This window comes from Phoxinus phoxinus, assembly GCF_949152265.1.
Source record: "Phoxinus phoxinus genome assembly, chromosome: 16".
Taxonomy (NCBI): domain Eukaryota; kingdom Metazoa; phylum Chordata; class Actinopteri; order Cypriniformes; family Leuciscidae; genus Phoxinus; species Phoxinus phoxinus.
The window spans coordinates 10,503,064-10,525,851 of record NC_136891.1 but is presented as its reverse complement, the minus strand read 5'-3'; the positions used below and the strand labels follow the sequence as shown (position 1 = coordinate 10,525,851).

Genomic DNA, 22,788 nt, shown 5'->3' with positions numbered 1-22,788 from the left:
GCCCCAGAGCACTCTCTCCCTCGCTCCCTCTCTCTCTGTTCCGCATTCAAATCGAGCGCGCCCCGGCCCTCGATCTCATTCTCTCCCTCTTATTCTCTCTCCCAAACGCACGACCAAAAACCTCTGTAAATCGCTCCCCGCGCGTGCGAGGTGTGCGTTACTACTGCTAAATAGCACCAGCTTAAAGCAGAATAATCTCTCTCTCTCTTTATCTCTCACTTTCTCTCTCTCATCTGTTATTCGTCTTGTTTGTCCACATGTAAGATATGTACAAAACTATAATCAATATGTGTAATCCGTTATATTCTGTAGTTTGCATTTATTAAAACAATATATTCAAGACTGTGTCTGTGAAAAAACGCTCGTAAAACCACAAACGTCAATGAGGTAGATTAGAGCTACCGCGCTCCCTGTTTACTACATTAAGTAGTTTTAATTTTATAAACACCAGAAATATTAATGTTCACGGCCAGAAGGTTGGTGTTTCTTGGAGTTTATAAGGAAGGATAACTTTATTGAGAAATTAATCACTTAATCTGACGGTTGGTCGCTGGACGAACAACGATTTGATAATTACATTAATTTCCCTTAAAGATTATCTCGCAATCGAAGTTAAGTAAGATTATTGATGTATGAATGAGGAATTATAATTCGTTGTGATTGATTATTCATATATTCATATAATCCACCTTCACTTTCGACAATTTAATGTAACTGAAGTATGCAAAATATTAATCATATTCATGATTAGTTATTAAAATTCCCTATGGATCATTTGAGCTAATTCATACGGACCCAGGAGTCCGAAGCATAAGGCATATAGTTTACAGTTTGGTGGAGAAAATTACGCGCAATCTCAAACTTTGTGTTTTACGAGCAAATCAGTTTCAGTCTGTCTATATTGTGTATTAATGTAACGCGCGCGCTCCAGCGAGAGCCCACGCGCTCCCATTGAGGTAACAAGCGCGCCCTAGTAAGGCAAAAACCACGCGCGCTCACTGAAGGACTGTTAGAAGGCACGAAGCCGATCTCAGTCAAAGCAAATTGACCCCTGCTAGATATGTTTAACATTTTCAGCCCCTGTTAATTGCTAAAATAAACTTCGATGTATTATATTAATATTGTTTCGGTAAAGAGAACAGAATCTCTGTACATGTCTCGGACTGTACATTCTTAATATTGTGTTACCCACGCGCGCGCTCCAGCGAGAGTCCACGCGGTTCAGTGAGGAAACGCGCGCGCCCTAGTGCGAACCCACGCGCGCTCACTGAAGAACTGACTGGCGCCGAGCCAGCTCAGCTCAAGCATATTAACAGACGCTGGAAGTGGCAATAAATGTCCTAGAGAAAAGAATCTCTGTTCAGCCTGTAATTAATATTGCTTTAGCCCGCTTGAAATCAAACGAGTTTCTTTGTTCACGCGGTAGATTGGAACAGAGCGAGTCTCCTCCGTTTCGATAATAGGCCTAATAATAATATTAGATCGTTAAAATAACGATAACTCCTGGTCGAAAATTGGATTAGCTACCCATTTTGTAAACCTAAGACATTTTTAAATCATAAGTGCTATTGTGGTTAAATGTTTACGGGAACCCAACAACAGATGATAATTCCTGTTGTTCACATTTGAGTAATAAGTGCAGTGAAGAAGCCCTGACACGTTCTCTCTTGTGCAGTATAGCACCCGAAGATCTGTAGAGATCTTGTTTCCTTTGTGATTTTATTGCAGAAAATCAGCACGTGACTGAGCTGAACGCTCTGAGCTCTTTAGAGTCACATTTAAAATTGGTTGTAATTCCGCGGACTAAACACCAGAGGTCCTTTTAGGTGTTCAAGTCTCAAAATACGCGCCCCAACGACGTCACCCTGCGTGAGCACCGCCTCCCACTGACGTCAGCCTGCATGAGCGCAACTACGCCATCTCGTGGCCGTTTCAGATAATGCTCTCGTACTGCTAAATTCAAGTGTTCTATGATGAATAGTGAATTAGCTTATGTCTAAATTCTCAATAATTATTGGCATTTCCAGCTTTGCTCGTGCGAATATTATTTTGTGTTAGACAATTTTCCTGCTTGTGACTGGTACATTTACTTTGAGTTTGGTTCAAACAAGAGGTGAATTAAAACTTAAATGAAATCCCAGCCCAGCCATTGAGAGCCCAGTTAGAGGGAAGTCCGCCACCTAGTGGCCGCCTCCCGCTAAAGCGGTTCATTCAACTCGTTTTTCTGTTTCCAATTCTGTGTGAATTGCTTTATTTCTGTTTTCTCGTCTGATTATTTTATAGTAATTACTGATACTTTAATGCATCTTAATTATTGTACAATATCATTCTGATTTCTCAATCCCCTTACACGCTTATCTAAATTCGAGTTAAACCAGATTTAAATTTTGGATTTAAATCTTTTTGGCTGTCAGCCACTGTCATCCACTAGAAGGAAACAGCGCCACCACGTGGCCTTGTGGATACTAAGTCGGTGCCACTCTTTTCCTCCTTTCACTCTTTTGAAGTGTGTACTTATTTCATCTTCCCCTTTTGATTATTTCATAGTAATTACTGATGCTTTAACGTCATCTGGATTATTATAAAATATCACTCTGATTTTTACATTTCTGCACAGGCTTATTTAAATTTGAATTCAAACCAGTTTGAATTTAATTTGAATGAGTTTGTCTGTTCAAACAGGTTGACCGCTGAGAGGAGATACGCCCCTTTATGGGACAGACCCACTACTGCGGCCTGTCTCTTCTTCTGGGGTCATCCTGTCTTTTCATTATTTTATTTTATTAATTTTTTTTTATTATTAATTATTTTATTTTTTTTCAAAATTTTTTTTTATTATTACTTTTTATTCCTAATTTTCTTATCTCTCTTTTAGGTTAGGTTATTCTGATAATCACCAACATTATCATAATTCCCTTTTTGTTTTACCATTATTTCAAAGCCTTTGCCTTTATTTCTACATACATAATTACTAAACTTGGTTTAAACAAGAAAGCCTTAATTGACTTTAACTTTCACCTGTTTACCCCTTTTTGTGTGTTTATGCGTAGTTCTCCCTAGGGCGCTGTGGTGATTTGACAGTCATCTCTGGTTGGTTTCCAGCGAGCGGGGTCACCTGGCCGTCACGACCGACACCGGCCGTGCGTGAGTCTCGGACTCTTCTGTCTCTTACCATTGGGGTGGCACGCAACTGCTACATCAGCAATTTGGCACTCCAAGGGTAAGGTCAACCACGCCAGCTGACACACAAGGCAATTTCGGGACAATTACCTGAACCAGGGCCTGCTGCAGGGGCCGGGTTCCGGTGAAAACCCCATTTTTGTCGTGCTGTCTGGCAGTTGACACCTTGGCGTTGCCAGGTTGTGTTTAAGGTCGCAAGTTGTTTTGAGAAGGTCGCACCGTGGTACACAGAGTAACAGAGGGCCCGGGTCCACTGCGGTCGAGTGTTTGGGACCGTCAAGAAGGTTGACCGCGCCGCCGGCTCCCACCTGAGTGACCTCATTTCACCCCAGGCAGACTAAATAAGGTAAAACCCATACACTTAGTATAAGCCACAGAATATTAGATATTCCCCGGTCATTTAAGTGTTTGGCCCCTATCCTTTTCTCCAAGCCTCACCATCTTCCTAGGTTTTCTACCCCGATAGCCCCCACTCACCTGTAGGCCCTATCGTAAACTCTGGCAGTGGTAATAGGCTTAGGCCTCCTTATTCTCTCTGACACATACCGTGTTACTATTGTTTGATCTTATTTCACTTTGATCTGTTCTATCCTTTGTTCTGTTGTGATTTGTTTCTTTCATTTCACCTAGAAACAGTAACCTGAGAGAGCCATCAAGGAAACTAAGTAGTGGAGTGACCACCAGCAGCCGGGGCCACCACGTGACCCGCCAGGCTACTGCTCGTCACAACCCCTAGTGCAGGTCCTCAGACGACCCAAGTTAATTGGCTCCGTGAACTGTCTAACTGTTGGCATCAGTTAGCCCCAAAATTCTCATAAACGGCATAACCGTATGATCCTAGCTCGTTAACCTTAAAACGAACTTGCATTGGTCTCTTTGTGTGTGTGTTCTGTGTTCTCTCTCGCCTACAGTGTGCCAAGGTCACGGCCGTCCAGTATGGCTGCCCAGTGGGACGAACTCGAGTTGTGGTTGAGAGCCATGACGACCGACTTCCTGCCCGGAGACGCCGCTGACACAGAGCCCCGGAGCCGAGAACAGCTGGACACCGACCTGGTCGAACTGATGACCCACAATCCGACACAGAGCTACAACTACAAGGACTGGGCCAAGATCGTCGGAAGCCTCGCACACAAACTCGTCGCCCAGGCACGGCTCAGCGAAAAGAGCCACATCAACCTGGAGCAGGAAGCAGCAGCGCTAAAGCTTCAAGCAGAGGAGGCCCGGAGGAACCAGGCCCACACCCAAAGTCATCTTGACCAGCTTCTTCTCCAGACCGTGAAAGAGAACGCCACAGATCCAGAGCTACAGAAAGAAGTAGAAAGACTTCGAAAGGCCCTGCAAGATCTTCGCCTCGACACAGACCAAAGAGAACAGTCGGAGAAAGAAACCTGTAAAGAATTTGACGAAAGACTTCAACAAAGTGACGCTCTCCTCGAGAGAGCAAAGACTGAACTAAGAGACAAAAACGCTAAAGCCACAGCCTGTGAAAAACACTTACAGGTGGCCAGAGCTGAAATCCATGAGCTTACTCTGCAGAGACACGATCTCAGAGACGAACTTGACATTGTTCACAAAGAACTGAGACATTCTTACAGACTTAATAGTGACCGGGTAGGGGAACCACACACCACAAAGTTTCCCCTGACCAGCCGGTACACACCAGCCAGCCAACAAAAACCCCTGTCAGCAGAAAGGGGGGGGGCCCTCTCAGAGAACACTCACCGCTAATCGCGGCACGGCTCCCAAAGCTGAAGGGGGCGGAGCTGAAAAGGGTCAGAATCCCCTCCAGACGGATTGGGCCCCCAGCCACAGCTCTTCCCCCACAAACGTTGACAAGTTGGCCAGAAACATCCCCACGTTCACTCCAAACCTTGCAGGAGGCCATGATGTACATGCTTACCTTCAAGACATTGACTTTCACCTGCAAACTGTCGCCAACGTGACAGCTTGGGACAAGTTTTGCCTGCTCAGAATTACTTCTAGCCGTGACGTGCGCAGCTTCCTAGACCATCAACCAGAGACTGTCAAAAGGGACTACCAACAGCTACGTGACTTGGTCCACAAAGCTTACACCAAGCAAAAGACTATTTCCAAAAAGACTGTAAAAGACCCCACAATCGACTCTGTCTCTGAGCACTGCTCAGAGCTAGACACAGAAGGTGCCCAACAGCACCACAGTCACAGACTGTACCACAGAGAGTCAAGACCGTTCCAAGCCAGCAGAGGGCAGCACAACCGTGACGGTGCTCATCCAAAGCATCGGAGCGAGCGCTCTAAGAGGTTCTGGGACCTGCATCACCCGCCGTCCAGAACTCCAAGCCCAGAAAGCCAGCCCTGGAACCCCTCTCGACATGCTACTGGTAAGCCCAAGCCTCATCGCACACCAGAAAAACACAGTGCAGCCACGTCGGAGACAGCAGAGATCGTGAGGATGCTGAAAGAGTTTCTTCACAAGAAACATCGCAAGAGAGACAAGGACGAACCAGACATCTTATGCCTAAGCATAAGAACTGAAACCAACACCCTGTCTGACTGCCATCTGCCTGAGCCAAGCACCACGAACACTGCTCGTCCCCCACAGACTACAGAGCTAGCTGTCACACCACAAAGTGACAGCTCCGCTCCAGCACCACAGCTGACAGCTGCACACCCTACACGAAACAGCACAACACATCACACCTGGGACCAACATCACAAAGTCCCAGGAAGTGCTGTTCCGGCTAGCTGCCCCCGCAGCAAGCCACACGTCCCTCCCGGGGACAACCCACCAGACATTGTTATCAAATCGCAACCCATGAACTTTGCTGTTACATCACCAAATAGCAGCTCCACTCACTCACTCATTGTTGCATCACAAACTGACAACACCTACCATTCACTCCGGCTGACAACAACAGCCCCGGTGCCACAGTTTCTGGGAAACCTTCTTGAAAGGGGGGTGACCAGGAAACCCTACCTAGCCTGCACTTTGGAGAAGGAAGTGAAACTTGAAGCCTTGATAGACACAGGAGCAGACCTCACTGTGATCTCATCTCAACTTTTCAAAAGACTCAAAGTTGAAGCTAAGAGACAGAATCGAACTCTTGAATCCCACACTTGTGAGCTAAATGTGCATTCATACAGCCAAAATAACATCCGGCTCGAACAGCTAACTCTAATCCACCTGTCAATAGGTTTTATGTCGCTGACTCACCCTGTGTACGTTTCACCAATGAACACTCATCCACTCATCATTGGCAAAGACCTGCTGGATCGTTTCGAGCCCTTACTGGACTTCAAAAAGCGAACTCTTTGGGCCCAAGTGCCAGAACCTCTCCCCATCCAGTCACACAGGCCACCCGAGCCAGACTGTCAGATCACAGAGGTCACGAGACTTTCCACAGAGCCAGACTGTTCATGGGAACTCCCACAGCCAGTCACAACGACACAGACTTAGCAACAGGTCAAGTTTCAAGTTCGCTACCCTGCATCTTCCAGCCCACAAAAGACTTTAACAAATGCTGCGCCAAGGTCAAGACTGACCTGCAGCCACATGACCAAACTCATGCCCGCGCCAAGCCTGGCGCACTAAACGGAAAGCGGTGGTCACACCCGACCCACCCACCCGCCCTCACTTTTGCAACGACTACACACTGCATAAGACTTTTACAGGCTACACTGCCTAACCCTGTGCCGCTTACGCGGGCTCCGCTGTCTGCAACACCCAACATAGCGGACATGCGGGCTTCTGACACCACAACAACGACTTGGCATTGCCTCCACTTATACCCCTCCTGCCTCCCTTGCACGCCGTCTGAGCTCACTGACAGCCAGTGCCTCAATCCGCTGCATAACATGCACACGCTGCATACACACAACATTACGGGTTCTGCACCTGTTGACATCACAGCGCAAAAGCTTGTGCTGAACAGTTGCAAAAGGGGGGTCATGCCAATGTTTATCTATGACGCATCATGTGCGGCACAACACAGCACCAGAGTCACTGACGAGACATTGAAGCAAGCGACAGGCTGGCAGAAAGATGTGACAAAACATGGGCCAAGGCGAGCTAAACCTAGCTGCCACCCACAAAGCAAAAGAACTGCCCTGTCCAACCAAAGACAACCCTCGTTTGCCTCTTCCTTCCCTTTCTCTCTCTCTCTCCCTGTCATCTGTACCAGGTTGCTGCTGTGGGTCGTCATGCTGTGCTGTCAGCCATCCAGAGGACAGCTGCCACCGAGAGAACAACTGAGACTTCTGATCACCGACTGCGGAACCTACACTCAGCCAGTGTATGGTCGACTCATCAAGTCCCGCCCGGTCTACAGAGCACACTACCCCAGCACCGCAGCCCCATACATCTGGGCAAGTGCCCAACGGACAGAGGACTCCCTCTCTCACGCCAAAGCCAAGGTCGAACACCTGCTCAACCAACTTGAGAAAGTGACTGTCACGCAATCAGGACTCCTAAGCACCAACCACCGATCCGAACGGTTTCTGGGAGCGTTGCTCGGAGCCGTAGCTGCCGCCAGAACCCTGTTTAACATTGGTATGTCCAGTGTCAACGCAGTGAACCAGACTGTGAACTCAATGAAACCGCTGTTTAATATCTTCCAGAAAGACTTTGCCCAGACTCCGCTGATTACAGCGCTAACGATAGACATGCTGTGGGAGGTTAGCTCCTCCCATGACAGCCTAGCTACAGGTGCATTCCCACCGTACCTGAAACTCTTAAGCCTTGTGCGAACTGTGCTGGCTTCCAGCATCACCACGCCAGCTGACCCTCTACAAACACACCTTGCTTACTCTCTGGGTTGCGCCACCCCACTTCACGTCAACCCCGAGCAGAGAGAAGTGCAACTTGCAACCCCTGGTTGCAACTTGTCGGCGGTTTCTCACAGAACCCCACACCATCGACCACCTCAACCTATTACAGCGCTAACGATAGACATGCTGTGGGAGGTTAGCTCCTCCCATGACAGCCTAGCTACAGGTGCATTCCCACCGTACCTGAAACTCTTAAGCCTTGTGCGAACTGTGCTGGCTTCCAGCATCACCACGCCAGCTGACCCTCTACAAACACACCTTGCTTACTCTCTGGGTTGCGCCACCCCACTTCACGTCAACCCCGAGCAGAGAGAAGTGGGTTTTCTCCTAAACCTACCCATCATCGAGTCAAACCGAGCCTACAGGCTCAAAGACATTGTCAACATCGGGTCCTGGAAAAGCAGGACCCAGTTCAAGATATGCACTCCAGACGTAGTGGCCTACCACGACAGCGACACCCTGCTGTACCCGGCCTCAAACCTGCACGGGTGCACCTTGACCAAAGACAGTCACTATCTCTGCCCTAGCAAGCCCGTCCTCAGAGACAACACTGAAGGAATCTACAAGTTGCAACCCCTGGTCAGCCACACACGCTGCCCTGCTGAAGCTAAGCCTCGCACACAAGTCACAGAAACACAAGCAAAGATTGTAGGTGAACGATGGCTGGCTAACACACCTGCGCACACAGCCACTGTCACTCACGAACAGCATGATACAACCAGCCGTGTCAACCTGCTCAGCCAGAGTATGCCGACTCAAGTACCGACAGGTGCCATCTCACACCTCGGCAACCTGTCATGGTACCATCTTCCGAGCAAAGAGTACCAGACAGCACTGGAACTCCCATCCTTTAAGAACTACAACGTCCCCTTAGATCCAGAAGGAGATCTCTGGTTTGAGAAAAGGGGGTCCCAACTCATGAACATTGCTCCTGTCAACACATCCCTCACCTGTGTCCAAACCTGGACCGCAGCTGATACTGTTGTATCTTTCCAAGGTCACCGACCACGCACCGACACTCGTCTTGGCCTTCACCCTGTGCCAGACTCAACGAGATGTGAACATCCACAGCCAAGCTCACAAAGCCGTGTCGGCGGTTTCTCACAGAACCCCACACCATCGACCACCTCAACCTCATGTGAGCTGAGCCAACAGCCTTGAAACCACCTGTCATCCATTGTGCTAAGTTGTTGTTCGATGAAGTCCATCCCCTGACTTAATCGAACAAAAAGGGGGAATATGTAGCAACATTGAAAATGACAGATGCTTATTCAAATTAATAAATTGTGATTCTCTAGAATACTTCATTAAATGGTCTGAAAAGACAAGACATTTTGGTGGCTCCCCATAGAACCCAGCCCCAACATTGCTCACACCAACATGTAATATGACACCAAGCATTCCTTTCCCAAGATAAGCACACACACACAAGAGACTTTTCATTGAACGAATCATATTTAAAACATTACCAAATGCATTCTGTGTTGCCATTTATATGTCGCGACAGGTTTTGGGATTTAATGTAAGTTTTAATGTGTACTAATCAAAATCTAAATGCTTCTAATCTGTATATTTTATGTAACTTTGTTATTCCTAAACGTAACCGGAATGTGTTTCATATCATTTTAAATCTCTAAATCTAACGGAGTTGAATCTTGACTGCAAGGTACAATAATATGCATTTATTCTAGGAAATACCATACTTCTAAATATGAATGTTAAATTCGATCTCTCACATGACATAGTCGAAGTGGGCGTGTCTTTACAAACAAAGGGACATTTTCGCGCTCTAGATCAGAGGATCCGATTCGCTCTTGTCCCAGAAGGAGGCGTATCCTTACATTCCTTAAAAGCAAAAACGCTCTTCCTGCACGCCCTCTTGTCCCCTGCTCTCCCTGCCGTCGTCAGCATGTAAAGGTCTCCGATCCTGGAACTCCTTCCAGGAGTTCCCTCCACTTTTTATTTCCTTTATAAAGTGTCTTTTGTTTCCTTTTTAAATTCTCCTTTGTTCGTTTCCACCTACGAGTCGAACGAACGAAGCCTGAATTCCTTCAGCAACTTCACTTGCAACCAGCCTTCAAAGCTCCCGCGAAAACGTGCTCTGGCAACGAGCACGCGCCCTGCTTCGAAGAATTCACGAGAGAACGCGCACTCTGTTCCGAGAACACGCGCAGGCTGGACACAGCTCGTCACACACAAACGAACCTTTTGCAAGTATCACGCTCTAACGAGTTTTAATGTTTTAAGGTGTTTTGATTGATGTCTCTCTCAAAGGTCTGTGATGTTTGCTGTTCTATGGTCACACGTGACCATTTTCTCTCTCTCTCTCATCCTCTCTTTATCTCTCTCTCTCTGTCCCGCAATCAAATCGAGCGCGGGTCCCAGAGCACTCTCTCCCTCGCTCCCTCTCTCTCTGTTCCGCATTCAAATCGAGCGCGCCCCGGCCCTCGATCTCATTCTCTCCCTCTTATTCTCTCTCCCAAACGCACGACCAAAAACCTCTGTAAATCGCTCCCCGCGCGTGCGAGGTGTGCGTTACTACTGCTAAATAGCACCAGCTTAAAGCAGAATAATCTCTCTCTCTCTTTATCTCTCACTTTCTCTCTCTCATCTGTTATTCGTCTTGTTTGTCCACATGTAAGATATGTACAAAACTATAATCAATATGTGTAATCCGTTATATTCTGTAGTTTGCATTTATTAAAACAATATATTCAAGACTGTGTCTGTGAAAAAACGCTCGTAAAACCACAAACGTCAATGAGGTAGATTAGAGCTACCGCGCTCCCTGTTTACTACATTAAGTAGTTTTAATTTTATAAACACCAGAAATATTAATGTTCACGGCCAGAAGGTTGGTGTTTCTTGGAGTTTATAAGGAAGGATAACTTTATTGAGAAATTAATCACTTAATCTGACGGTTGGTCGCTGGACGAACAACGATTTGATAATTACATTAATTTCCCTTAAAGATTATCTCGCAATCGAAGTTAAGTAAGATTATTGATGTATGAATGAGGAATTATAATTCGTTGTGATTGATTATTCATATATTCATATAATCCACCTTCACTTTCGACAATTTAATGTAACTGAAGTATGCAAAATATTAATCATATTCATGATTAGTTATTAAAATTCCCTATGGATCATTTGAGCTAATTCATACGGACCCAGGAGTCCGAAGCATAAGGCATATAGTTTACAGTACCCATTGTAAGACTCGGGTGCGGAGATTTTGTGGCACAAAGGTGAGGTTAGGTGGACACTCGGCAGGCGGTGGATTCTCCCTCAGGGCAGAAGTTACCTCGGTCATTATGTCCCACTGAACAGGAGCGACTATGAGAGACGAAGGCAGGATGGGCACGGATGAAAGTGGATCGAGGGAGCTGTCAAACTGGCGGGACAGGGCGTCTGCTTAACCATTCTTGGAACCAGGACGGTAGGTTATCTTGAAATCAAACCTGGAGAAAAAGAGGGACCATCTGGCTTGTCTGGAATTTAAACGTTTGGCGGATCTGATGTACTCCAGATTACGATGATCCGTGAGAACGGTGAAAGGCAGACGAGCTCCCTCCAGCCAGTGTCGCCACTCTTCTAGTGCTGCTTTCATAGCCAGAAGTTCCCTGTCGCCCACGTCGTAATTTCGTTCTGCTGAGGAGAGCTTACGGAAATAATAGGCACAGGGGAACATCTTCGCTGGATCTCCATGCCGCTGAGATAGAATAGCACCGATGCCCGTGCTGGAGGCATCCACTTCCACAACGAACTCCCGCTCGGAATCGGGATGGTGAAGGATGGGAGCGGTGGTGAATTTCTCCTTTAACTGGTTGAAGGCAGATAGGCTCTCGGGTGACCATTTTAACTGATGTCCCCCTCCCCTCAGGAGAGATGTGAGTGGAGCTGCGGTGATACTGAAATTTCGGATGAACCGCCTGTAAAAGTTGGCAAAGCCCAGGAAACGCTGCATCTCTTTAACGGTGGTGGGTTGTGGCCAGTCAACTACGGATCGGACCTTGCTGTCATCTATAGTTACTCCCTCTGCACTGATGATGTACCCCAAGAAGGAGATCTGCGTTTGATGAAACTCACATTTCTGCACCTTGGCATATAGACGGTTCTTGATGAGACGTTGGAGTACTGCTCGCACATCCTTAACATGAGATTCAAGAGTGTCAGAGAAGATCAAGATGTCATCGATGTAAACGATTACCTTCTAGTTGAGCATGTCACGAAAAATCTCATTTACAAAGGCTTGAAACACCGACGGACTGTTGGAAAGGCCGAACGGCATGACCCGGTATTCATAGTGCCCCGTCGTTGTTGAGAAGGCGGTCTTCCACTCATCACCACTTCTAATACGGATCAGGTTGTATGCATTGCGCAAATCTAACTTCGTGAAGAATTTGGCGGTGCGGAGTTGTTCTAGGGCGGCCGGAACCAGGGGTAGAGGATAGCGAAACTTCACCGTGATTTCGTTGAGGCCGCGATAATCAATGCAGGGTCGAAGTCCGCCGTCCTTCTTCTTCACGAAAAAGAAACCTGCCGAAGCGGGAGAAGTTGAGGGTGTGATAAAGCCTTTGGCGAGCTGTTCATCAATATATGCTTTCATGGCGTCGGTCTCTGGCTGAGATAAAGGGTATACTCTTCCCCGCGGGAGGGTGGCACCTGGAATTAAGTCGATGGCGCAGTCACTGGATCTGTGAGGAGGTAGTTGATACGCTTTGTCTTCGCTGAAAGCCAGGGAGAGATCATGATACACAGCGGGTACCCCTTGGAGATCAGGATCTTCAGAATGGGGGCGCTGCGGAGTGTTAACGATGGGAGCGTTAAAGCATCTCTTCAGACAGGCGTCGGACCAATGAGTAATCTGTTTATCAGACCACGTGATGGACGGATTGTGGTGTTCTAACCAGGGAAAACCCAGTATGAGGGGATGATGAGGTGAGTCAATGGTGAAGAAGTGAATGATCTCTGTGTGCTGGGTGTCCGTGATTAACGTGATTTCTTGAGTGGTGAATTGAACCTTGCCAGACCCTAAAGGGCGTCCGTCTATCGCCGCCACTGCCACCCGGGAATCACATGGAACGAGAGAGAGGTTATTAGATTTAGCAAAACTCAAATCAATAAAATTCCCTGCAGCTCCTGAATCAATTAAAGCACATGTTTCAATGGATTTATCATCAAAGTGGATTGTGACGACTAACACAAGAGAGTTAGTGATATGAGAACTGTGACTCACCGCAGCGGGGTCTCGGGAAGTGGGTCTGTTGGGGCAGGACGCCCTCCGGTGGTCAGACTGGGCGCAGTACAGACATAGGCATTTGCGCATACGTCTCTCTCTCTCTTCGGGGGTGAGACACGTGAAACCAATTTGCATAGGCTCAGATTCCAAACCCGCGGAGGGAGACTCAGTTAATCGGTGCTTAAGGGGTGTTCGTCGGGCTCGAATCAAATTGTCCAGGCGAATGGATAGTTCCATCAACTGACTGAGGGTCTTGCCTTCATCCCGGCATGCCAGTTCGCCTTGCAGATCAGGGTTGAGACCTTTACGGTAAAGTAATTTCAGTGGATCGTCGCCCCAGCCTGTTTGCGCAGCGAGGGTGCGGAAGGTTAGAGTGTAATCCGCCGCGGAGGATCCTCCCTGACATAACGACAGAAGCAGCTCGCCCGATTCCCTCCCACTGGCAGGGTGCTCAAAAACTTCTCTAAATTGTGCGAGAAAATGATCATAGGAGGGAAAAGTGAGATTACCTCCCGACCAGAGCGCGGTGACCCATTCCAGAGCTCTTCCAGTTAGAAGCGAGCAGATGAAAGACACGCGACTGTCGTCGTTAGGGAAAAGGTTGGGCTGTTGATTCATGTACAAAGAGCATTGAAGCAGAAATCCCTTACATGTTGCAGCGGAACCATCGTACTTATCGGGCTGAGACAGACGTGGATTATTGAATTGGGTACTCACGCTGGGGGATGACTGAACCGGAGGTGCCGCGGATCGAACAGGATCGGTGGTTAGTGTCGTGAGGCTCCGCATGGATTTCACCAACTCATCGGTAAGTGTGGTTAACTTCTCCAGCTGTTGTTGATGAACGATCAGAACTGAGTGACGCTTGATTGGAGAGATCAGCGGTTAATTGTTGCAAGGCTGCTGGATCCTGTTGTGGCGAGGTCTTCTGTAACGAAGAGGCAGAGTCGTGCGAATCCATTTGCAGTGAGTTTTATTAAACAGCAAAGCACACAGAGATAAACAGTGAAGAGCAGGTTTAAGGGGCAATCCAAACTCAGCAACGATACCAGGCTAGGGTCGGGGCAGGCAGCAGATACTCAGAGACCAGGAAGGCAAGGATCGGTAAACCAGGGAAATCCAGGGAACGTAGAATTCTCAGAATAGCTTGAACGTGGCAGATGCAAGACCTCGCGCCGAGCACAGAGAGAAAGCAGCTTACATAGATGGGAGAAGTGGCTGCACCTGTGCAGGTGATTAGGAGAGAGGCTCCAACAGACAATGGGACAGCTGGGAGATATAGTTCAGTATTCAGGAGAGGGAGTTCTTTGGCGACCAGAGCGAGACACTGATGAAGAGTGATCTATGACAGCCATAAATCTAAAACAGTTTTCCAAATTTGAGGTTGATATCGGATCAGTTAGTCATCTAAAATATCATTGATAGGATAAAGATAAATGATGTGTGACTCACCATTGTCTTTCTCGGTAGCATTGTTCACAATGAGAGTGCCAAGGTAATTTCCACTGTTTGTAATGGTATATCTATTGGTGTCTTTAGGATCTTGGCCATTCACTGTCCATGTCATTTCACCCTGAACAGACGGTGGGCGAATACATCTCAACTCCATCTTTTGAAAGGGATACCATTTTTCTGCAGTTGACAGGTTCTTTTGTTCTGAAAACAAAATTCATACAGCTTCAAAGGGGAGAATAGAACTGTGTTTAAAATGTTTAAGATTAGATAATGACAACCCTTACCACTTTCAGAAAAAGCATTCAGAGACACAGGGATTCCAGCCTCCTGGAGAGTTTTAAAAACATTTAAGTTTGCTGATGTAAAATCATTGCCGTTGGGGTTGCTGAGGCTGTTGGTTTTTACTTTAAATTCATAGTCAGCTATAATGCTACCAGGCCTATGGAGTAACACACAAACCACAACGAGAATTTTTTTTTATAACGAGGTAAAAACTAAAATGCAACTTTTTGAGTGAATGTTTAGATTATAGACCTTACCTGAAGCCAGTGACTCTTACTGAACCATTACTGTAGGAAGACACAGTTTGGTAACTTGTATCAATCTGTAAAAAGTAAGTGTAACCAGTGTACATTATGAAGTATACCAGACCAATGATAAAACTGAAAAAGAAAGAATATATAAAAAATAAAAAATATATAGTTCCCTTTTAAGGGAACTCGAGCTGCGTTGAGACGCGGTGGGAACGCCTTGCGTGATTGCGTCGTGAAGCACATGTAAAATCAGTCCAATGGAAAAAGGGAGACGTCATAGGCGGGTGACGTCATCGACCAGGAAGCTATAAAGCACTCCCGAGATCATAACACACTAGCTTTGTTGCCTTCAGCAAGTGCTCTCTGTATCTGTCCATGTCTATTTATTGTTGTCCGCCTCAGTATCTGGATATATATTATGGAGAAACAAGAATTCAAAACGTTGTGTTGTTCCCTACCATCGTTTTATCTCGGGTGGGGACGCGCATCAGCTTTGCGAGGGGGCTGACTGAGTTGCGAGAGGTTGTCTGTTTCATCTCGCTCCCACCGGGCGTTCTTCGAGGAGGACGTTCGGTGCGCGCTTCCCGAGGCGCGAGTCCCGCTGCTGTCGAGGCACAGCGGCGACGCGCATCTTGGGGAGCGCAAATGGATCTAACAGCGAGGTTTGAGACGGGCGCGCCCTATCTCTGCCTTCACGTGTTAAATCCAGTGGCTTATCTCAGAGAGAAGCACGCGCTGCGGTCTCTTCTCCCCGGGATGAGACACTCGTGCTGCGATCTCCAGTTCCGAGGAATTGGTGATCGTTAGTGTTTAAAAAGGATATATGTGTGTATATATATATATAAATATGAATAAAGCAGATGTGTGTGAGTTTTCAATGAATAAATAAATAAGTCAACTCATAACTCTGTTGTATAAAGAGGAGCTTATAAAAGGAGGTTTTATTTTGTGCTGATTGCCAAGTTAAATGTTTTCTGACCAGCTGAACATTATGAGAGTGAGAATATAAGTAAATCTCTATATCTCAGCCTCCTCGTCGGGGATTGCCGTTTTTTCCTATCTCCACACTGAGGAGTTGAGATCGTGGAATAAACCGGTTTCTATTTTATGTGTTTATCCCCAAAACTTCTACTAACGTAATGTTTTGGGTATTAAATATCATAGTATGACAGTGCCTCTGGTTAAAGAGACGCACTAGCTATCTCTCTCCCGAGTCGGTGTCATCAGAACCCCGACGTTGTCCACCAGCCATCATAAATAATAGATAAATATTATTAGGCAGCATTGGTGGGCAAACTATATAAGGACATGGATGAATGTGAGGATGTCAGCACTGACGCTATTCGAGAATTGCGTCGCGCAACAGATACTATATGGGGGAGGGACGGTTTCGAGAAATCGTTTCTCCTCGGCGTCCTCTGGGGGGCGACTCTCTGAGGAGTGTCGCAGCGCTGCCAGTTCGGTTGTTTCCTGCTGGTGGCCACGGAGTGATATATATAAGTTTTTCTGATGTAAAGAAAAAATATGTCTGTTCTCTGAACGCTTCGCTTTCAACAAAATGAAGATATAAATTATCCAGCGGCGTTCCAGAGGTGTCTTCCTCACCGATCTAATGTTCCTGAGACTGCTGGGCGGGAGCAGTCTCAGCCTACTAAAGCTCCTCGCAGCATAAAGTGCTGCAAAATAGAGCGTCGCCATTCGGGCTCATCCACAATCTAGAGCAGTGGTTCCCAAACCTGTCCTGAAGGACCCCCAACACTGCACATTTTCTTTGTCTCCCTAATCAAACACACCTGATTCAACTCATTATCACATGGGTTAATGAGCTGATGATTTGAATCAGATGTGTTTGATTAGGGAGACAAAGAAAATGTGCAGTCTTGGGGGTCCTTCAGGACAGGTTTGGGAACCACTGATCTACAGGGACCTGGGTGGCGGTCGCTGTCTAGCCAGTTAGAGATATGCAAGATCTGAGAACTGTTTTATCTCTAATATAGCTTGGAAGAAGAAGCCTTGAGGCCGAGGCTGCAGGCTTCTGAGGGTGGTCCCCTCCGGGGTAGGGACGGTTTTGAGAAATCGTTTCTCCTCGGCGCCCTCTGGGGTGCGACTCTCTGAGGAGGGTCGCAACGCTGCCAGTTCGGTTCTCCTGCCGGTTCGCCGTTTCAGGACACCGAGGTGTCAGTGTCCCCAAACGATCCTCCGAGGAGGGTCGTAGAGCAGTCAGTTCGGTTTCCCTGCCGGTTCGCTGTTTCAGGGCGCCGAGGTGCCTGCTTTTTCCAACGATCCTCCGAGGAGGGGTTTCGCATGATCAAGGTCACGCGGCTATGCCTACGTGCCTCGGTCATGTGAAAGAACCTTAGTTCCTGGCCCAGGCCCAGTGTTGGGGGCGTCTTGTCGACGCTTTTGCTATCGACGGATGCTTCACTCACAAGTGGGGGGTGATCATGAGTGGTCACTCGGCGAAGGGTCTTTGGCAGGACCATCTCCTTTTGGCACATAATTGGCTAGAAGTGATGGCGGTATTCTGAGAATCTCAATACTTCCTGTCAGAACCGAGAGGTCACCATGTGCCTGTCCTTCTGGACAGCACACTGATGGTCTCGTATATCAGAGCAGATATCCTGTTGAGGCAGGGGCTGAGGCCCGGGGAATGGAGACTTCATCCCGAGGTGGTGGAGCTTCTTTGGGAGAACTTCGGTTAAAACTTTGCCCTTGTGGTTATCACTGACGCATCCAGCACCGCTTGGACTGGATGCGATTGTATTAGGTGGGGTCGAGGCTACACCTGTACGCATTTCCCGGTATCTTTTGCTCCCGGGAGTACCCTCATCTGGAGTCATGGATACTGTGGGCTCGGCCTCTGAGGGGGGCCAGCTCATAGATTCAGGTCTCTCGACTGAGGTCGTGGAGACCATACTCCAGTCTAGAGCTCCCTCCACGAGAAGACTGAATATGCATTTAAATGTAAACTGTTCTCTGCCTGGTGTGGAGAACACCTTCTGAATCTTGCTATCTGCCCTATGGTACAGTACTTGATTTCTGTAATGAATGTTTCTTTGCTGGGTTATCTCTGAGGAGAGATCCGTATGTCGCCTTCTCCGTGGTACTTGAGGCTGAGGCCGGCACGTACTTGGATTTGCACCTGGTATGGTGGTATTCTTTCTTCACCCCAGGCCGGGTTGTATTCCTAGGTCCCTACTCAATTTGCGGGTCATTTGTGCACGCAGGCCTTCTGTCCTCCACCTTAATCAGGAAAAGCTAAAGACAGATATTCAGAAAGCGAGTAGTTGAGGCTATCTCACTTGCTTATGTAGCGGCTGGACAGCCTTCACCTTTGGCTGTCCAGGCCCACTCTACTAGGAGTATGGCTGCCTCTGGGCTTTAAATTCAGGAGTTTATCACCACGACATCTGTAGTGCGGCAGGCTGGTCCTTACCGCATACATTTGTCCATTTTTATGACTTGGACCTAGACTCCACTCCAGGGTCTAGGGGGCTTGTTTCTTAGTGTGCGCATGGTCTTCATACAGTACAGGCATTTGTCATATGGCGTCGTGGATATAGGGTTCCCACCGCGTCTCAACACAGCTCGAGTTCCCTTGAAAGGGAACGTCTCAGGTTACGTATGTAACCCTGGTTCCCTGAGAGGGAACGAGACGCTGCGTTGCTTTGCCATACTGCCAGCATGCCTGTGATCATCTTGCTTCAGGCTTTTTCAAAGCTAGTGTGTTATGATCTCGGGAGTGCTTTATAGCTTCCTGGTCGATGACGTCACCCGCCTATGATGTCTCCCTTTTTCCATTGGACTGATTTTACATGTGCTTCACGACGCAATCACGCAAGGCGTTCCCACCGCATCTCAACGCAGTGTCTCGTTCCCTCTCAGGGAACCAGGGTTACATACGTAACCTGAGACGTTTTCAAGATAAAATGACAAGAACCAGAGATATATAGTTTTATAAATAATGTATCTAATTAATTCATCTATCAAATTAGAGGGGTGTAAAAATGACGTTAGAAAGATGGCAGCATCATTATTAAATTTTTTATGCAGAGGTCTATTAGTAAAATCTGTTGACTTTAGCAATATTTGATGATTCCATCTTTGTTTTAAATTTTTACACTCCTGTAATTTGGCTCCAAATCTCAGGTGAAAATGTAAATTTTGACCCCCTCTACAAAATAGTGGATTACTCAGTAAATATACATATGTGAAATTTAATATTTTGGCTTTCATCACTGTTTATGTTTGTCTTTGTACAGAAAAAATATTGACAAAATATAAAAATTGATCTGATATTTGGTTTAATTGATATGGAATGACCCATTGTGATTTATCATGAAAATTAGTCATATTTCCTTAGAAAATGGCTCTGTTCTGGCCAACACTCTGACTAGTTTGACTATGATGTACATTTTTATTTACATGAAACAGATGAAAGGTTAAATATAAACGTATACCTAAAACACACTCTGTATTATAAACCTTGCATTAAAGGGATAGTTCACCCAAAAATTTACATTTTGTTATCATTTACTCACCCTCAAGTTTTTCCATACCTATATGAGTTTATTTCTTGAATTGAACACAAAAGATATTTAAAAAAATGGTGGTAATCAAACAGCTGACGGTAGACATTAACTTCCACAGTAGGAAAAAAAAAAATACCGTGGAAATCAATGGCTTCCGTCAACTGTCTGGTTACCAACACTAAATATCTTGTTTTGTGTACAACAGAAGGAAACTCATACAGGTTTGGAACAACATGAGGGTAAGTAATGATGATGATGATGATGACAAAATTTAAATTTTTTAATGAATTATCCCTTTATAAAAAAATGTATGCATTAACAATCAATGTATTTCATATGCAAAATGTTTAATACTCACCACTGACTCAATTTTTTTAGCAAGGAGGTTGTACTTATTACTACCGGGGTAGCTGAGACTGGTCTCAAAAACTTGATCTATTGTCATAGACCCTTTACGAACTAAAAAAAAAAAAAAAGTGCATTTATTGATCTATTTCAGTTGGGTGCATTTTTCTGTTAATTCCACAAATTTACGTCAATCAGCAGGATAAAATAATGGCAGTGAACTTTATTTATTTTATTAAAGCCAGTAGGCACATTTACATAAAAAAACCCGCTTTCACCAAAATTCTGTGCAAAATTAGCACTTTACTTTAAATAGTTGACGAGACCGCTATCAACATATGAAGCTATCATTGACATTTAAATAACAAAAAAAAAAAAAAAATGTATTATAGCCTATGTGTTGTCATGACATTCATTTTCTGGTCATTTGTTTTTACAGTACATACCTGATGTTGGTTCTGCAGTTGCAGGTGGTGGTTGTGGTGCTAGAGTCAATAAAATCAAAAACAATCAATCAAAAAGAAAAAAAAGAAAATAAGAAATGATCCAATAAACAATAAAGACATCTGACCATTCCTGAACATGCTAAAGCAGTTTAAAAGTAAAGCATGTTTGCATTTGTGCAATTTCTTGTATTGCACGAAGCCAACTATCAAATTTATGGTTAAAAACAAAAACAACAAATTGGTACTTCATTTCATTAGTGATAACTAAATTTGAAGCTAACATTAATAACTTAAAACTTCTAATAACTGTTAAAAGGTTCTATTATATGTGCGTTGTCATCAAATAAATTAATAATAATAATAATCAATAATAACCAAACGGTGCAAGCTGTTCCTGTCTCCTGCAAGATCTAGTGTGTCTTCGAGTCTCTGCGAGAAGAATCTCTGCCGGTGTGACGGCGTGGACAGTGGTGGTCGCGATCTTTCAAGTGTATCCCTGGTTAAAAACAGCTTTGTCGGTTCAGAAGGGTGTGACAAAGAGAGCATTGCACTATCCCGTGTGTAGCCGTGACAAAGAGAGCATTGCACTATCCCGTGTGTAGCCGTGGCTATCTTCCTGTGTGCTTCGGCACCACAGAGAGCACTTCTGAAAGAGCTAACACGATCTGACCCTGCATCTTTTTCAAGATGTCATTCAGATCGTGTGTTTCTGGATGCGTTCAAAGTCTGACACTGGCTGGCGGTCATGATCGCTGTATCACGTGCTTGGGCTACAGGCACGCTGAAATAGTGTTCATGGATGGCTCATGTTCCCAGTGTGCAGCATCTACCCGGATGATGCGACGGCAGCCATATTGCGCCAGAACACCCACCACACACCAGCTTATTGGTGGAGAGGAGACATAGTGATGAAGACAATCAGTAAATATGGGGATGATTAGGTTAGGAGGCCATGATGGACAGTGGCCAATGGGCAAATTTGGCCAGGATGCTGGGGTTAAACCCCTACTCTTTTACAAAGGACATCCAGGGATTTTTTTTATGACCACAGAGAGTCAGTACATTGGTTTAACGTCTCATCTGAAGGACGGTACACAGGGTGAGCAACCCCTACTGGCCTCACTAACACCTCTTCCAGCAGCTACCTGGTTTTCCCAGGACGTCTGCCATCCAGGTACTGACCAGGCTCAACTCTGCTTAGCTTCAATGGGCAACCAGTCTTGGGCTACAGGGTGATCCCTGATGGCTGTGTGAAACATTGTGTGGTTTATCAGTTGTTGTTTTTTACAGTATATACCTGATGTTGATGCAGTAGTTGTAGGTGGTGGTGGTGGTGTTGCTAGAGTCAATAAAACCACAAACAATCAAAACAAGAGAGAAATGATCCAATAAACAATAAAGACATCTGAACATTCCTGAAAATATTAACAATAAATCAGTTTCATAAATGTTTGCATTTGTGCAACCTCATTAATTGCACGAAGCCAATGATCAAATTTACGGTTAAAAACAAAAACAACAAATAGGTACTTCACTTGTTAAAGTGTTCTATTATATGTGTATTGTCATCAAATACATTCTGTGGTATATCAGTGTTTCTTATTTTTTATTTTTTAAAGTACATACCTGGTGTGGTTGTGGTTGTGGTAGTTGTAGGTGGTGCTAGAGGCAATGAAACCAAAAACAATCAATCAAAACAGAAGAGAAATGATCCAATAAACAATAAAGACATCTGAACATTCCTGAACATGTTAACAATAAATCAGTTTCATAAATGTTTGCATTTGTGCAATTTCTTTAAATCCACAAAGCCAACTATCAAATTTACGGTTAAAACAAAAACAACAAATAGGTGATTTAATGATAGATAAGTAATTTAACAATAAAATTAAATACATGATTTTTTTTTTAACAGTACAGCACATACCTGGTGTTGTTGTGGTAGTTGTAGGAGTTGGTGGTAGGCCTACTAGTGGCAATGAAATCAAAAACAATCAATCAAAACAAAATGAGAAAAGAAATAATCAAATAAGCAATTATACAAATAATTTTAATCAATAATAAACTACATCAGGTGGATACTACATCAGACATTTCATCTCAGTGATACATATTTTCATATTTGTATGCATTTTTGATGTCGATTTAGCGTAGAACTTTTATCTTTCTCTCTCTTTTTTTTTTTACAAACACCAATGTCAATTTTATGTCATAAGCAGCAGGCACACATAACATAGAGAGCTGGT

General features: G+C 45.5%; 1 protein-coding gene across 1 annotated transcript in view; it reads right to left on the bottom strand.

Annotated features, from left to right (window-relative positions):
* Positions 1-22,477, bottom strand: part of LOC307012699 (adhesion G protein-coupled receptor F4-like) — a 29,891-nt gene extending 7,414 nt beyond the window's left edge. The window contains exons 1-8 of the mRNA XM_079639658.1: positions 22,470-22,477; positions 22,169-22,204; positions 21,840-21,881; positions 20,543-20,581; positions 20,110-20,210; positions 15,226-15,290; positions 14,971-15,125; positions 14,684-14,887 (exon numbers count right to left, since the gene is read on the bottom strand). Coding sequence (XP_079495784.1) covers positions 14,684-14,887; positions 14,971-15,125; positions 15,226-15,290; positions 20,110-20,196 — 511 coding nt within the window. The 5' untranslated portion in view covers positions 20,197-20,210; positions 20,543-20,581; positions 21,840-21,881; positions 22,169-22,204; positions 22,470-22,477. The remainder of the gene's footprint in view (positions 1-14,683; positions 14,888-14,970; positions 15,126-15,225; positions 15,291-20,109; positions 20,211-20,542; positions 20,582-21,839; positions 21,882-22,168; positions 22,205-22,469) is intronic.
* Positions 22,478-22,788: the final 311 nt, after the last annotated feature.